Source organism: Lepidochelys kempii, chromosome 1 (genome assembly GCF_965140265.1).
Source record: "Lepidochelys kempii isolate rLepKem1 chromosome 1, rLepKem1.hap2, whole genome shotgun sequence".
NCBI classification, from domain to species: domain Eukaryota; kingdom Metazoa; phylum Chordata; order Testudines; family Cheloniidae; genus Lepidochelys; species Lepidochelys kempii.
Genome location: NC_133256.1, coordinates 110,299,151 through 110,317,385, shown reverse-complemented (window position 1 = coordinate 110,317,385; position 18,235 = coordinate 110,299,151). Strand labels below are relative to the sequence as shown.

Genomic DNA, 18,235 nt, shown 5'->3' with positions numbered 1-18,235 from the left:
AGCAAACATAATTCTGGGATGTATTAGCAGGAATGTTGGAAGTAAAACAGAAGTCTTTCTTCCACTCTGAGTATTCACCCATGAAAGCTTATGCTCCAATACATCTGTTAGTCTATAAGGTGCCACAGGACTCTTAGTCTGGATCTGTAAAAGCAGCAAACACAGCTACCCTTCTGATAATTTCCTAGGGAGCTTGTGGAATCTCCATCACTGGAGGTTTTTAAGAACAGGTTAGATAAATATCTGTCTAGGATGGCTTAGAGAGATAATACTTAGTCCTGTCTCAGTGCAGGAGATGATCAGATGACCTACTGAGGTCCCTTCCAGACCTACAGTCTATTATATGTATATAGCTACATGTAATTTTATTAAAATACATATTGTGTGTCTACACCCAGCTTATGAAGCAACCCAGTTTGCTCTGTATCAGTGAGCTGTCTTCTTCCTTACTTACCACTCCCCCAATTTTTGTGTCATCTGCAAACTTTATCAGTGATGATTTTATGTTTTCTTCTAGGTCATTGACAAAAATGTTAAAAAGCGTAGGCCAAGAACCAATCCCTGTGGGACCCCACTAGAAACACCCGTTCAATGACAACTTCCCATTTACAATTACATTTTGAGACCTATCAGTTAGCCAGCTTTTAATCCATTTAATATGTGCCATGTTAATTGTCTATCATTCTAGTTTTTTAACCACAATGTCGCGTGGTTCCAGGTCAAATGCCTTACAGAAGTCTAAGTATGTGACATTAACACTATTACCTTTATCAACCAAACTTGTAATCTCATCCAAAAACATACTGAGTTAATTTGACAGGATCTATTTCCTATAAAGCCATATTGCTTGGCTTTAATTACATTACCCTCCTTTAATTTATTGATTAATTGAGGTTCATATCATCCACTCAACTCATTTGCCCAGGATCAATGTCCGACTGTGTTTATCCTGCACTTTGAATGCCGTACACACTGCCTGGAGAAACTATAACAAAATGCGTGACTGGACTACTGAGACAGTTGCAAATTGGAGACGGGAATTTTAGTGAAGACTCTTCAGCCCACAGCCACATGCCTGGAAAGAACACAAGCATAATGAATGAACTTTTATCGTATGACCTGAAGAAAAACAGAACTAGAGCAGTCCATAACACCATGGTGGGCTGAAAGCAAATAAAAGATATTGGACCCGATTCTCATTTCAGAGTTGTGTCAAAGCATTGAAGTCAATGGAATAAAACTCAAGTCAGTGGAACCAGGTCTATTGGGCCTATTCAGCTACTACTTGTACCTGTGACTTTGTGAAGCTGCTGCTAAATGGATTGTTTTCTCTCATTTGAAGCTTAAGGAGCAGCATTGTCAGCATCTGAAGGCTCCTGCCTTCCTCATCCAAGATGGTGGCCTTGATGCAGACTGAGGAGCATAAGGCTGAATGTACATAGAAGGGGGAAACTTCATCAGAGATTTGGAAGACCCCTGATCCCAAAAAAGTAAAAACGGGGAAAAAATCCTATTAGCTGTATTGGTTAATAACACACTTAGTGATCCTTTGTTGCAGCTGCAAGAACATTTCATTATTTCCTCTTCTTTCACCTCACCTTTTGTGTATGTGTTTTGTTATTAGTAGCATCCAGAGGTTCCAACTGGGAGTCTGCCCCATTCCTCTAAGCACTGTATAAACACAAGAGCAGACATGATCTGTGTTGTGAAAACCTTACAATGGAAGGACCTGTCAGCTTCTCAGTGCTGGTGGTCTTTTGTTCCCACACAGCCACACTGAAGTTAGGGTCTCCCATGAGAGTCAGTTGGCAGGATAGGGCCTAGAGTTTGTAGTGTGATTCTAAAAGCTGAAAGATTTGTATCAAATGGACACAAAACCAGTACTGAAGTTGAATGGCTTTTCCATTATAATGGCAGTATTCATTCAAGCATCTATGTTGATGACATAGAGCAAGTGAGTGGGGAATGAGGAATCATGAAGAATGGTAACTGTTATCAGTTATGTTACTGTATTATTCTTATACTCCTTCACATCTTCTCCAACAAAGCAATGTGTAAGTGTGATTTTTTCCCAGAGAGATTATACCAGGAAGTCAGGATTTTAATAAAGACTGGGAAGTGACAGACAAGTGCCTTTTCTTCTGTAATGTATTCACCACAACAGTCATCAGCACTTTACCTTTCAGTTGTTCCTTAAACAGGACCTTTTTTGGTGTTTAAAATCTTGATTTTTTTTCTTCTGGTAACATCCCTCTAAGGAAAAAAATCACAATGATTCTTTTTTACTCTTCACTTTGTTAAGGCAAAGCATAGAGTTTCAACATTCAAGTGCTATTTGAGTCCCATTAATTACTGCTGTCAAAAGCATAGATGGTAAAACCACAATTCAAATCTACATTTCCTACAGCAGTCAGCCTCTCCATTTGCATGACCACAGAACTGCAATCTTGCCAGCCAGAGCACCTGAGAAAGGATATGCAACAAGCAGCAATGGCAGCTGATACTCATACCGACTCAGCTAAAGCCTAGGTCCCATGAATCTGGCCAAACATCCAAGCAGAAAGTCTCATCCAGGAACAAAGGTTGAAGCAATCCCAGGAGCTCTTTCAGTGCATGCTTTATTGCATGGAAGGAAGATCAAGATACCTCTTGATATTACCAAGAGCAGGAGAAACCATACAGATATGACTGAAACCAGTCATGTCCTTCCTGACATGAACAAGCACTTAAATAATCAGGCTTCAGTTTTGAAGAAAAACAAGCTTCTATCTCTAGTGGGCTTAATTGCTGAGATAACAACTTGAAAACTTCCCCTGTGAGTCTGCAGATACAGGACCCGTCAAGATACTACTACTGAGGCGGTCCCAGGATGTTCTAGACCAGAGTATTGAAGATAGATTTGGTATTGAAGACAGCTTTTATAGTAGTAGGCAAATATTTGCCAATCTCTGTGATTTCATCTCCAAGCAGTTTATGCTACCATGTTCTTTTTAAAAGGATACAAGAACAGGCCTGGTTCTTAATCCACCTTCTGGTGGCAAAAGCCCTTCCATTAGCTCCAGGTAGCTGATGTGCAAGGAAGCATGTGCCTACCCAACTGATACATTTCTGCCTCTTGTTTCCCACCTACATAAAATGGCATCTGGCTAAGTCTGAAATGGGGGGCAGGGGGTGGCTTGAAGATGTCCTTGCTCCTCTGGGATTCCATGTGGGTTGAGGGATATGTTTTATATGATACGCTACAGATGGAAGAAGGGAAACTGCTGTTTTTAACCTTGTTTTACTGCATATATGGTCATTTAAAGAACATCCCTGGATTATGAGCCTGCATTCCTTGCCTTAAATTGACTCTCTTCCATTATTCTGAAGAACTGGACAGTGACTGAAATAGAGGTGTTATTAGATGAGCTTTCCCCACAGGATGCCTGAGGCATGTGATTTTCACTATTTGTTCCTGTCATAGAGCACCATCCTGCAGCCCAACAGGTACTCCTGCCTCAGTTTCCCCATTCAGAGTTCCCAGTAACTCAATTTCAGGTTGTCTTGCTTGAATAACAGCCCTCCTTGGGGCCAGTTTATTACCAAAACATCATTCAAAAAATCCCCAACAAAAGTCCCAAACATAATCAGTTTCCTACACCCAGTGTATACTGTCCTTAACACCCCACTCTTCCCAGTGGGCAGCCCACCAGCATCTCTGCTGTGAGTCTTTCCATACAACACTCTGGTATCTTCCACCACACTGAGGCTCCCAGTCAGTAATTTTCCGTCCCTCTGCTCTGGCCGGATGGAGTGCAACCCCTCTCTTCCCAGCAGGAATCCCCACAGCCTCTCTGCTGGAAGTGCATCTTCACCAGGAGAGCATCCCTCTGTCCCCCTAGCTCTCTCACAGTTCCCCTGGATCCAGCTCTCCAGTGTGGAGATGTCAGTGAGTAAGCGCATCAGCTGCTCCCTGCCTTCAGCCCTCTTTGGCTCTCCGCTTCAGCTCTCCAGCATAGAGCCAGCAGGTACTTCCCTCTGCTGCTTTCTGGTCTCCAGCCCTGATTCTCTGGCTTGAGGAAGTTAGCCAGCAAACCCCCCCTTGTTGCTCTCCAGCCTTCCCCAGGAACCATCTGCAGCTTCCTAAAGGGACCTCCTGCCCCTGCCCCGGTCTCTGGCAGATCTCATCAGCCCTTTCCTAACTGACCCAGGCAGCCCTGACTCACCAGGTCTCTCTTCCCTCAAGGGTCCAGGTGCATTCTTTTAAGCCCAATTGGAATGAGCTGATGAGGTGTTGGTGTACTTAGTAATTTAGTCCAACAGGTAGCCCTACTGAAGAAGCAATGTATTATTCAACATGACTAAGGGCTCTCAGTGAAGACCTCAGGTTTCAGCACAGTAGAAATAACCAACAAGTAAATGTAGTTAATGACCATATTTCAGAGAATCATTTCAGGGTGGTCCATCCATATAGGTGAACTAGGTGGTCACCTAGGGTGCCAAGTTAAATTGGGTGCCAAATTCGAGGGGAGAAAAATCAAATGAAAAAAAAAAAGAAAATGAAAAAAAAAGAAAAAGATGAAAAAAAATACAAATAAAATAATGATGTCATTATTTCAATTCCTGTGCGCGTACGGAGGAAATATGAATTATAATTCATTTCTCTACATTTCTGAGAATTTATTAATATGTCAGATCCTTTATTTACTGCAAAAATAAATAATATTTTAGTGAAATTTTTTTTAAATTTGCGACATAGGGTCAAGATGACCCACTCTGCAATTTTGATAAGCAATAACTCAGCCACAATGAAACACATCTGCCAGCAGCAAGAGCTGCAATGCTAGTGACACCTAACTCAAATATACATCAAGATCGCATAGCCGGAAATTCATGTAGAGCGGAGATGTTGTGAGTTGATACACGTCAAATGGTCATTTTAACACACGTCACAGGTAGATGGTTAAGAATCAAGCGAATACTGTGGAAAATTGTGTTTCTTAGTGCCAAAGAATAAAGAATAACATCTTTCAGTGTTATAAATCCAAAATGTGAGTATCTTTAAGAGTTATTAAACCTTAGTGTTATTATCGGGCTGTATAATTATGAACTTTTCTTTGTTATAACTGGTTCACATGTAATAAATAAGGTCAATAAAAGAAAAGTAACAGTATTAATGCTTAATAGACTACAAAAGTGATGACGTCACACTCCAAGCGGGTAACCGCGAGGAAGCGGATTACTTTCCAAACAACCGGTGTCAGGTTATAACGTCAAAAAAGGTCATTTTATTTCCATGTAAATGCTGTAACTGACTGTTTTAATAGGTAAGTGAGTGTATGTTACTAATCACTGAACCTTTAAGCAGTGAAAAGACATGTTGGGATGGCTGCAATGTGCTTTAAATTGCCAGTTATGTGGTGGGTGTGCCAGCCATCCTTAAAGCTATAATGCTTGCTGTCAGGAGCACAGTACATTACAATATTCAAATGCCCCATGTCAGAAAGAGGAAAAGAAAACCCTCAGGAGCTGAGTATCGTAAATGAAAGGCTGAGAAAGAAAAGGACCAAGCAAAACAGTAGGGATCCTTCCTGAAGTATCGTCACTTTAATCCAAATAAAGATGGAAGCAGTTCACAGCATCCAGATGAGGGAATTTTACTTGGAGAGGAGGTTAGCTCACATCCGCATGGAAGCAGTTTGGAACATCAAGATGAAGGTATATTACTTCGAGATGAGGGTAGCTCACATCCACAAAAAAACAGTTTGGAAACTCAAGATGATAGAAACTTATTTCTAGATGAAGGCAGCTCACAGCATCAGACTGATATGGAAGTTGGAGAAAATTTATTCACCTTAAGAGACACATGCAGAAATTGAAGTAAATAAAGTAGAAGGAAGAAAGGATGAGGAAGTTACAAACAAGTTACCATATGGGGACCCAGCTTCATGGCCCAGATGTGATGACAGTGTGCAGCAAATTCTCGTGGAACATGGACCCAAACCAGTTCATGATTTTCCCTTCCCTAAGGATGGAAATAAAAGAAAATTCTCTGCTCGGCATTACAAGAGGAAACTCATTAATGGGGAAGAAATTCATTGAAACTGGTTACAATATTCAGTGTCAAAGGACTCTGTGTTTTGCTTTTGCTGCAAGTTGTTTAGAAATCAAGCAATTGGTACATCACTTACTGAAAATGGTTCGAAGGACTGGAAAAACATATCTTCAATTCTCTCTTCACGTGAAAGAGTACAGAACATGTGGAATGTTTTCAAAATTGGAAAGAACTTGAATTATGATTGAAAAAAGGAAAAACTACTGATGAAGAAAATGTATGTGTGATCAAGGAAAAAAGAAGAATATTGGCAACAAGTATTAGAGTGTCTGTTTAGTGAGTATTCTCAGTGGGCAAAATTTAGCATTCCACGGCTGCAGTAGAAATGAAAAATTACACTCCAGGTAATGGAAACTTTTTAAAATTTGTTGAATACCTAGCTTTGGTTGATCCAGTCATGAAGGAGTACCTACGTAAAATAACTGATCATGAAACACAGATTCATTACTTAGGAAAAAATATGCAGAATGAACTGATTCAAATCCTAGCAAATGCCATTAAAAAGAAAATTGTAGAAGCTGCCCATTCTGCAAAATACTTTTCAATAATACTGGACTGTACATCAGATGTGAGTCATATTGAACAAATGATGATGATCATTCGTTTTGTGGCTATGGAAAAGTCTGCTGACAAAGATAATGTTAAAGTGCTCATAGGGAACATTTTTTGGGTTTCGTACCACTGAAGGAGACAACTGAAGCATTTATGACTGAAACTATTCTACAAGAGCTTGAAACAATGTCGTTATCTGTTGAAAATTTATATGGCCAAGGCTATGATAATGGGAGTAATATGAAGGGTAAAGACAAAGGTGTGCAAAGGAGAATGATGGAAATCAATCCTAGGGCCTTTTTTGTTCCTTGCAGTGTGCATTCTCTGAATTTGGTTGTCAATTATGCTGCTAGATGCTGTTTGGAGGCAAGCAGTTTCTTTGACCTGGTGTAACATGTTTATGTGTTTTTCTCGGGCTCAACACGCCGTTGGGAGATTCTGACTTGCCATGTGAATTCTCTAACTGTGAAACCACGTAGTCAGACAAGATGGGAGGGTTGCATTGATGCTTTGAAGCCTCTTTGCTATGAACTTGGAAACATTTATGATGCCCTAATTGAAATTTCTGGATCATCTGACAATGTGGTATGTTCAGATGCAGAAGCTCTTGCAAATGGCCTTTCCAAGTTCAAATTTGTGACTTCACTCATTTTGTGATATAATATCCTTTTCAAAATTAACCTCACTAGTAAGCAGCTTCAGGAAAAGAACTTGAACATACATTCTGCTATTCAAAAATTGTAGCAAACTAAAAATATTCTGGAGAAATTCAGAAGTGATGAAGGGTTCGAAAGAACACTGATAGATTCTCTTGAGCTTGCTGAAGAAATAGACTTTCCGACAGAATTTGAACCAGAGCCAGTTCGCATTCGGCAAAAGAAACCGCAGTTTTCATATGAAGGACGAGACACACCCATTCAGAACCCAAAACAAAGGTTCAAAGTGAATTTCTACTTCACAGTCCTTGATACTGCTATTCACTCGGTTGACGAAAGATTTCAACAGATGCAGCAGTCAGTATTTGGCTGTCTGTATGATATCCACAGCTTGCAAAAGAAAACAGCAAAACAGATAAGAGAATTTTGTATAAAACTGGAGTTGGCATTGACTCGTGAAAATTCAAAAGACATTGATGCTACAGATTTGTGTAGTAAGCTTCAGGCTTTTACAAGGTGACTTAAGACACATTCCACTCCTGAAGAAGTACTGAAGTTTGTTTGTGAAAATAAACTCACAGACAATTTTCCAAACATTTTTTTAACTCTTCGCATCCTTTTAACTTTGCCAGTTTCTGTAGCTAGTGGGGAACGTAGCTTCTCAAGTTAAAATTGATAAAAACTTATCTGCGTTCAACAATGGTGCAAGAGAGACTTGTTGGACTTGCGACAATGTCAATAGAGCATGAAATAGCTGGAAAATTGGATCTAAAAGAACTAGTGACTGAATTTTCAAAACTTAAACCAAGAAAAGTCATGTTTTAAGAGCCCAGAGCATTTTTTATTCGGAGTGTTTTTTAAATACAGGTTAAAATTCATTGAAGAGTTTTCTTATTTCTTTCTATATTGGATGTGGTGGTAATGGCAGTTAAAGCAGGATAGCGTAATGGATAGTTTTGGATTTGTAATAAAAAATTATAATTAACATTTTAATGCATTTCTATTTGAAATCGGACTGAAATATCATCTAGCTGTTGTGTACAAATCTATTCTGAAAATTTCGTGTCTCTATTTTATCGGATCTCAGAAACATTGGTTGGACCTACGGACAAACCGAATAATTAAGCCAATGTTTAAAAAAAAATGCTTAAAAAACATTAAAAGGAAAAAAGGGGCAAAATGTTTCCCAGTTTACCAAAAACCTCAGCCTAGATCTGCCCTTGGGGCTTGGGGGTGGGGAGACATGACTGCATGGTTCGCCTATGGCACCAGTTGCAGGCAGCTAGTCTAGGGCCGCCCCTGCATTTGCTAAGAAAATCACAAAGAGTATAGAGATTCACTATTATTATTAACCATCCTCATCATCATAATTTATATCATGGTAACACCCACCAAGGATCAAGAGTTCATTGTGTTGGACACTGAAGAAATATAGGAAGACATGGACCTCTGCACCAAAAAGTCCGCAAATCTAAATAAATGATCAATAATTATATAAAATTTACAATTAATAAAAATATATTAAAAACCACTAATTTGCCCCTGTGCTTAATTACGCATGAACCAGTAGAATTGAAAACTAGCGAGTGGCAATTTTTTAAACAGGGTAATTCAGTCTTGAACTGGACTAGTGTCCACATATAAACTCAGAGGCTCTGGTTTGTCAAGGTATTAAAGCATGTACATAATTTTAAGCACTTGAATAGCCATATTAAAGTCAAAGGGACTTCTCACGGCCTTAAAGTGAGGCACATGTTTAAGTACCTTGTTCAATGAGGGCCTAAATGGGTGCTGAAGCAACAGTCACTGGAGGGAATTAAAATAATAACTAACTAACTAAATGAAAATATGTCTCTCTAGTGTTTTCTGCTTTTGCTTGTTTATATTATTTATTGCAATTTGGACGGAGATGCAGATGTACCCTCTCCAGGACTGTTTTAATGGTTTGTATAAACGGGTTTGTATTCATTTATGTTTAACAAATCTTCACATAAATTAGAAATGAAAAATAGTAGTATTTGAAAAATGCATGATTGGGTTGCATGATTCCCCTCTTCTTTTTACCACTAATAATGGTCCTTTATTCTTTATTCTGAACAGATTACTGGTGTTTAGAAGACCTGTATCGTGACTTGGTAAAACGCTATGTTGAGATTATTGACAAACTTCCAGGGAAATGGTCAGACCCCGCTACCATTGAAGGTTGCTCACAGTTAAAACCAGATAACTATCTCCTAGCTTGGCACACACCATTTAATGAAAAGGGTACAGTATTTTCTATCTGTTATATATTGATAGTTAATAACACATTTATTTTAAAGTTAAATATCTAGAAATAGATTATTTTTCCCCTCCACAAATAAGATATTACTACTGTAACAATGCTAGGTTTGTCCAAAAATGGCAAGTGATATGCAAGAAATTCCTTTTGTAGGGCACTATGTCCTTTTGTAAATCAACTCTGGCCTGCTTAACATCTATTTAAAGAAACTTTATTCCCGGCTGTATGCTTCTGGGTCCAGAATTTTGTCACTGAATTTCATGTTTATTTTAAAGACTATTTTCCACCATGTTTCCATTTTTGTTTCTCTAGTTTTTGATCTTTTTAATGATCCCACTGAAAAAGACAAATTGTTGAGCTTGCAGTTGAGATAGATAGATAGGGTGATCATATTTCCCTATGCTGAATACGGGACACCTGGTAAAATTACTTGTATTCAAGCGAGTTCAATGGCAATCAATCACAACTATGCAGTACAAACGTTCAAATTAACATCAAGTTGACTGAGCCCCTGTTAAAATAAATGCAGCGTAGTTGGATTCTTTTTATTTACCTTCTTACCCCTAAGGCTTTAGGGTTCACACAGGGAGAGGTGACACACACACATTCCCGTACACCTCTCTCACATGAGGGGGGTGACTGACCAACCCAACCCCTTCCTGCCTGGCACTCTCCATGCTCCATGCCTGGCTGGACCCCCAGGATGGACCCGCCTCTCCTGATAACTGGCGCTGCATCTTCCCAAGGCAACACATGGGTGGGGCAAGCAGGGTCACATGCCTCCCCTCTCTAGATTTCTGCCAGGGTTCACACCAGAATGTGGCCAGCGGCAGCCTTTTGGCACTGTGTGGGAGGGAAAGGATGGGAGCTGCTTCCAGCCACAGGGGAGGTGGGGAGAAGGGATGACCTGGCTCATGTCTTTGAAGAGCTCATCTCTTCCCTCCCTCCCTGCTCTCCTGTGGCTGAAAGTAGCTTGTCTCTTCCTGCCCTCACAGTGTTGAGAGGCAGCTAACACCTCCAGGCTGCTGCTGACCACCGATATAACCCAGCTGCCTCCTGTCCCCCGTCTACAGCATGGGCAAGAAGTGGCTACGCCCTTTAGGATGCATTGTGCACCAGGGCTCGGCTCCTCCGGGCCAGTGCTGAGGGCTGGAGGGTCTTGGGCTTTCCTGGGGCGCCAGCCCAGCCAGAGGCAGTGGGGGACAGAAGGAGCCTGCCAGCCAGGCTGCTGATGAGCTGAGCGCTCTGTCCAGGGGCTGGTTCTCAGCACACCGCTGGGAATGGGACACGTCCTGCCAAGGGAGATATGGAGGAGCAGCGGGGCTGGGGCAGGTGGGGAGGGTGAAGGGGCAAAGCAGGGAGAGGACAGTGAGAAGGGGAGCATGTAAAGGGCCAATGGGTGGGCAGCAGAGGCAACATGTAGCCAGCCACTACCTGGTGCCTGCCCTCACTCCCAAGCCACCAGAGCTCGCAGTGCCCAGCCAGTGCCATCCAGAAACAGGTTGGGGGATGGGACCCTGCTGGTCAAGAGCCAACACGCAGTGGGGGCTGCACTGAGGGCCTTGCAGTGGGAGCGGCCACCCCCATATACTGCAGCTTTGCCCCGCCAACAGCCTTGCACACCCACCCCTATTGTTGGCCACTTGACCCCCCACACACAAACACACTCACCGGTGGTGGGCAGGCAGCTGGCAATCAGGGATCTGGCCAGCAACAGGACCTGCCAGTACTGATGGGGGTGAGACAGAAAATACCGGACAATTTGCCTGTTTTTAAGAAAAAGTCAGGACACCTGCAGGAGGACTTAAATACCGGACTGTCCCTTTAAAATGGGATGTCTGGTCACCCTATAGATAGATAATCTTTTCAGTGTAACTCTTCAGTGGCGGAAAACGAAAGATCTGATTATATTATCTTCGTTCAGATAGCTACAGCATTAAACTCCCAAGACCAATTTTTTCTTCACTGATAACCCTACCATCCTTTAGCACTGTTCTCTGTCACATAGTGAGAGATTGGTGTATATACATAATATATATTTGAGGGTCTCTCTGACTATTTAATTTGTGACTCTCCAGGTCTTCAAGGTTAAATAAGCTATACATTTAGTAATATATACACACATATACATACAGTTTAACCTTGAAGAACCGGAGAGCCACTTTATCAACAAATGAAATAGTCACAGTCACTAAAATATAGTAATGTAAATCTCACTGGGTTGATATGATACTGTATCGCTGTGATATGACACTGCATCAACACCACTCAACAGCATCAAATATTGATGCAATATCAGGACCAAAACACTGCAGTGCATGCCATCATTGTTTATTTTTGCCCTTCTGCAGCCAACTCTCTTCAACATGAATAGGTCTGCTCTCACATGCTCAGTTCCTCAACACAGCTTCTGGGAGGGAAGGAAAGTAATCCTGGCAACTCCAGTCCATTTACTCCTCCTGTGTGTCAGGGACTGGGCAATGCCCCTGTGATGGGCACTATGCATGCTCTAGCTGATTTTAAGTCGAGGCTGAGGAAATTCAAGCAGACGGAGACTGCATGGGTGACCCTGAGAAAGCTATATATACCTCTAGAAACAGAGTATCACCGTTACATAGTTTAATTAGCTCTTCGGGTTCCTATCTATTCTTCTCAGCCTTCTCCTTCTTCTTCTTCTCATGCTGGAGGTATGGTTCTTAGGATGCCTTAAGCTAGAATTCTCTAAAATGAAAACTTATAGATTTTAAGGTCAGAAGGGACCATCCTGATCATCTAGTCTGACCTCCTGCATATTGCAGGCCACAGGACCTTGCCCACCCACTCCTGTAATAGACCCCTAACCTCTGGCTGAGTTACTGAAGTCCTCAAATCATGGTTTAAAGACTTCAAGTTACAGAGAATCAACCATTACACTAGTGTAAACCTGCAAGTGACCCATGCCCCATGCTGCAGAGGAAGGCAAAACACCTCCAGGGTCTCTGCCAATCTGACACAGACGAAAATTCTTTTCCAACTTCAAATATGGTGATCAGTTAGACCCTGAGAAGGTGGGCAAGATGCACCAGTCAGACACCTACGAAAGAATTCTCTGTAGTAACTCAGAGCCCAATCTATCTAGTGTCCCATCACTAGCCATTGGAAATATTTGCTGTTAACAGTCACAGATCAACTACATACCATTGTAGGCAGTCTCATCATACCATCCCTTCCATAACTTATCAAGCTCGGTCTTGAAGCCAGTTAAGTTTTTTGCCCCCACTGCTTCATCTTGTGTTTTGCCAAACTATTCTGCAGATAAAAAATGCAGATCTGTATATTTCAAGAAGGATTTTTTTAAATCTTGAGAGCAGAGCACAATTTAATTGAGGTGAGGGATTCCCTATACCCAAGCATCTAAATGTCTTCACGAGATTAGAAGATTCCAGTAGAACTGAAAGTCTGGTGATGAGATTAATCTTTCAGATGAGGTTAGAACCAAATTCTTGGTTTCTTGTGGTCATTCTAGAGTGTCTCACTTTTGCAAAAGTTGCTATGTTGGCCTCCATGTCCTGGAGAAAATTGCAGAGCGGGTAACTACATATTGCCTACATAAATTTTGTGTGCTCAATTTCCTCTGGATACAGTGATCCTAGTCACTTCTTGTGATAAACTGTTGTGTGCTGTTTCTGTACACTGTCAAATAATGGCCATATTCTGTTTCAGAAGTAGCTGAATTACATTAAAGGATGAAGTGAGCTATAGCTCACGAAAGCTTATGCTCAAATAAATTTGTTAGTCTCTAAGGTGCCACACGTACTCCTTTTCTTTTTATTAAAGGATGAAGTGATTCTAGTATTATAGGCTGAACTGGCAGTGATTGTAGTTAATGTTGCCTAATGTTTTCCATTGTAAGACCCTGTTTTCAGTGACTCAGAACCTTGCTAAACTTTAATCGTTCAGGCTGAAATTTTCCATGCTGGGCATTTGCCTTGGGCTGAATTTTTTTTAAGACTTCAACAAACATGGTTTAGCTGTTTCTAAGAGATTATGGGGAAATATGTTGTTTTGCCAGTGTTAAAAAAAATTCTCCTAACCATTTAATTGAGTAGCTTTGGGCCCTCCATGCTCTAGACCAAAGACTTGAAATTTGACAGGTGGGTCACCCTGGTATCAGAGATGTACCTTTTGCTGTAACTCTGCCAATACACCTAAATGGAGAGTCTTGTTAGGGTTTGGCAGCTAAATTCTCCAAGTTTCTCTCTGCACTGAGCATGCTGTAGGCCAGGGCTACAGGCACTGAGGGGGTCTTTTCCTGCAGTTACACCACTCAGCTGCTAGAGGCCATCATGGCACTAGGGAATGGAAGTGAGATGAGGAAGACTCTCTCCCCCGTGGTCTCAATGTTCCCCCCACTGGTGCCCATGTCAGCTTGAAGGAGAAGAAGAAAACAGCCTGACTTGAATGTAGAAGAATGAAAAACAGAGGGGGACCAGAAATGGTGGGCAAAGTGGGACTGGAACAAAAGGGTGCAACCCTATGGGACAGAGCAAAAGAGTCTAAAACCACTACAGCAGTGGTTCTCAAAGTCCACTGCTTGTTCAGGGAAAGCCCCTGGCGGGCCAAGCTGGTTTGTTTACCTGCCGCGTCCACAGGTTCGGCCAATCGCTGCTCCCACTGGGAAATAAGGGAAAAGGGAGAACACTTATTTTTGTGCACCTACAGTGTTCCTTACAGGACTTTTAATGACAATTGTAATGAGGTTTCCACATGTGGAGGCACGGATCCATGTGTGAGGCTATGAAAACTGCGGTACAGTTTGACTGATAGCTTGCTGTTCCCTAAATGTTATTTGAATTAGCAAAATATGCTTGTTTCCAATGGCATTCTACATTTTGTGTATAATTATTTCCTTTTTAAAGCCTGTAACATTTTTTAACGTAGGTTCTGGATTTGGAGCTGCTACAAAAGCCATGTGTTTAGGGATGAAATACTGGAAGCCTGAGAGGCTAGAAACTCTTATTGAAGTGAGCATCGAATGTGGACGAATGACTCATAATCACCCTACAGGTAACATCCACTGAAATAAAATTATTTGCCTGTGATATGTATGACTAATAATCAATTTGGAACAGACTAGCACAGCTCCTGTTAGCTCACTTGGTTGAACTACTGCCGTATCTGGAGACCCCTAGGTTCTGACTTGAGCCATGCCATCCATGAGGTATTTGTTCAATACATAGCAACTCCAGCTGTAGGGTGGAAAACCCCCTTAAACATCACTTGTAATGACTGAAGAATTTGCATGTTACTATCCTGCTCAAATTACTGTGTAACAATTTCACTTTTATCCAGAAGACCCTGTGAACACGCAGGTTTATCCTTCAGAAGATACTGTTTTTCTGTTATGGGGTCTTACCTCATCAGATTATGTTAGCTATAGATGTGAAGAGAGCAAATTGGATATCAAGATGTTTCCAAATCCACATGTTTTAGGAAGAAATCCAAATATGTCATTTGTTTGTGTTCTGAAGGTTCATTTTTATATTTCTGTGCCACTTAAACAGTAGTAGAGAAACACACAATGAACTATGACATGGAGCAGGTGTAATGGTTTCATTTGGAGATGTAACTTTGTAAAATACTCCTGACAATTTTTACTCCTGACAATTCCTTGAAGACCAGCATTACTCTATCAGCAAACTTTTTCCCTATAGCACAGTTTCATATTTAATAAATCTAGTGCCACCAACAAAATATCAAATCAAATCACATATGAGGGCTTTATGATTGTATTCCTAACTTAATGCAACTAGTTGCATTCTGTACTGTTTTATTTCGATGTTTCATGTTGACCATGTCTTTAACAAACACACAATCTGCACCAGTGAGTGGCATGCTTCTTATTGCACCTTTGCTCTTTGACCATGCTCTCAGGAAAATGCATTCTGTGGGGAGAAGCAGAATTATGGCATAGTCTGACACCTTGAGGTGCTAAAAAGATTGAATGGCCCAAAAGGTGGGGATGTTCTTATAAGGAATAAGGCCCTGATCCAGCAAGACACTTAGGTCAGTGCTTAACTTTAAATATGTGAGCAGTACCATTGACTCATATGCTTGAAGTTAAGCACATGTTCCAGTGCTGTGCATTGGGGCTTTAGTGTCTACAATTACCGAGCTGGTTTCTTAGCTTTATTTTCAAGTTTACACTCAGTATTTTTGGCTGTGTTTGAAAAAAAGCTCAAAAATTTCACAAGTAGATATAAGAAAACAAGCAAGTCATTTTCTGACTCAGCCAACATTGCGAGTGTCTCTTAAAAGACAATATTATCTTGAACACAGTGAAATTCCATGATCCGCAACCTGCAGATATACACCATAGACTACTTGCACAGCTTCCTATTGAGGGCAGTTAGATCCCAAAACAAAATAGGAAGAACCCTGAAGTACAGAACATAGTAGCATGCACAATGTCTATGAAGAAATGACTTAGTTACTCAGAGTAAAATGAGCAAGAAACAGTATTACATCTAAAATCGTAATCAGTCTGCAAGCTGAATGATTTTGTAAACAAGTGATTTCGAGTATAACTGAATTACTTGGTCCATGTCAGTTGTTCCATGTGACTTGAGTTAAAAGATTTTTAAGTATCATATGAACACATGATATTTATTTTGGATGTCTGCATTATTTGCTGTCATGTTGTACCACTGACACCAGAATCTCCCTGATATGTCAAATAAGTCGTCATCCAGTGAGCAGCATGCTTCAGCCAAGAGTCCTGACAGACTAAGTGTCAACCTGTTAAACAGAAAGACATAGGTCAGATGGATTTGTTAAACCATCCTAAAGATATGACACAGCTAGTAATGATTTTACTGAGGCTATGTTAAAGATGTCTTTATTATTACTATTACAGTAGAAATGTAGATCACATGTTAGTAATTATTAATATTATATGTTAATTCTAGGCTTTTTAGGGTCCTTTTGTACAGCTCTATTTGTATCATATGCAATACAAGGAAAACCACTTGTGCAGTGGGGAAGGGAAATGATGAAGGTGGTCCCAATGGCTGAAGAATATTGCAAAAAGACCATTCGACACATGGCAGGTAACACTCCTAAACTAAAACTATTTTTTAAAAAAACCAGTCACCTATAAAGACACCCATTAAACTTCACTGCTCAATTGCGCCACTTTTGTTAGTTCACATCATCTCCTGTGCTAACATGTTGTCTTTCCACATTGTCTGCACATTAGACTGCAAGCTGTTCAGGGTAGGGGCCTTGTTTTCATATGGCTTGCAAGTTGCCTAGCACACTAATGGCACTATATAAACAGACAAAACAATAATGATAATGCTAAACTGCACAGATTTATTTTTTAAGGAGTCTTCCGATGTCATTACAAGGTAGGAAGAATGTTGGTCAGCAAATCATTTGCAAAGCATGTGTGCTGAGATTTAAGCTGTTTCAGCTGCATTCCATCAAATGGTATAGTAGAAGAGACCCAAGTGATCAGTACAACTTTTTCCATTAGAAATTCAATAGACACTCCTCATTTTGCCAGTGGAAGCCATAACGCATTTGGAGATGCATATATTTAGAGAACAGTTAATTCATCCTTTGTCTGCATGTTCAAATCTGGCTGTTGCTATTCCGTGCAAACATTTGGAATATGTTCTGTTGTACTCATTGTTCAAAACAGCTGAGTGAAACAGGACTCCTGTGATAAATAATGTTAATGCATCTTATACATAACAGCTTTTTAGTGCCTGTTTGCCTAGGATCACCGTATTGTAGTATTGTTGTCCTAATGTGAACAAATGTCTATAGGAGCTTGTCTACAGGAGGACGCTTCGGAAAGTTAATTGTAAGTAGCTCAATGAGTGAATTTAAAGTGGATTAGTTAAACCAAATTAAATTCCTGTGTAGATGCTTTTGCTCAGAATTAAAGGGTCCTTAATTTGATTTAACTTAATACACTTCCAAAGTCACTTTGATGTAAAAGTGTTACCTATGAAATGTTTTTTCCATCTGTTCTAAAAGGTTACAGGGGCCTGGGGAATGCTGGGGAATGATTAGACTACATATAAATCTTTACTTGGAGCGTCCAAGAACTAAGATTTATTTGCGAGATAAAGTTGCAGCTCAAAAAATTGTGGACAAACAAGAAGCTTTTCTGGAACACACTGAATTCTTTTACTGTAGCCTCTTCTGCTCTAAGGTTGTTGTTGTTCTTTTTTTTATAGACTAGACCTAACAGCAGCAGGTGCAGGATTAGTATATAGAGGTCTCTCTTTGACTGACCTTACAGAAGGGTCCTGTCACTCCACCAGGGTGAACCCACAGATGTGTAAAGATATGTGGGACTCCTGAAGAATGCATTGTATAATAATGGCATTGTGGAGCTTGGGGCTATTTTGGAAGGGGAAAAATATCTCCCACCTCAGGCGCGAGTCCCTTGGCTGCTGAGATGCACTGAAGAGAATTTCTGCTGAACAGAGCCCTACATTTTTAGAAAACCATTTCTGAGAAGCCTTTTTTTGTTTCAGTCACAAGACAATGAGACCCATTTAATCACAAAAGGTCTATTGCTCTCACTAAGTTACACTTACTCTCATGTGTACTCCATTGACTTCAGTATGACTACTCATGGCATGCAAGTAAGTACTC

The 18,235-nt window shown here is 40.7% G+C and overlaps 1 protein-coding gene across 1 annotated transcript in view; it reads left to right on the top strand.

Moving 5' to 3' along the window:
- The window catches only part of ADPRHL1 (ADP-ribosylhydrolase like 1), a 33,637-nt gene that overhangs the window by 3,475 nt on the left and 11,927 nt on the right, over window positions 1-18,235 (top strand). The window contains exons 2-4 of the mRNA XM_073327368.1: window positions 9,403-9,567; window positions 14,504-14,629; window positions 16,531-16,671. Coding sequence (XP_073183469.1) covers window positions 9,403-9,567; window positions 14,504-14,629; window positions 16,531-16,671 — 432 coding nt within the window. The remainder of the gene's footprint in view (window positions 1-9,402; window positions 9,568-14,503; window positions 14,630-16,530; window positions 16,672-18,235) is intronic.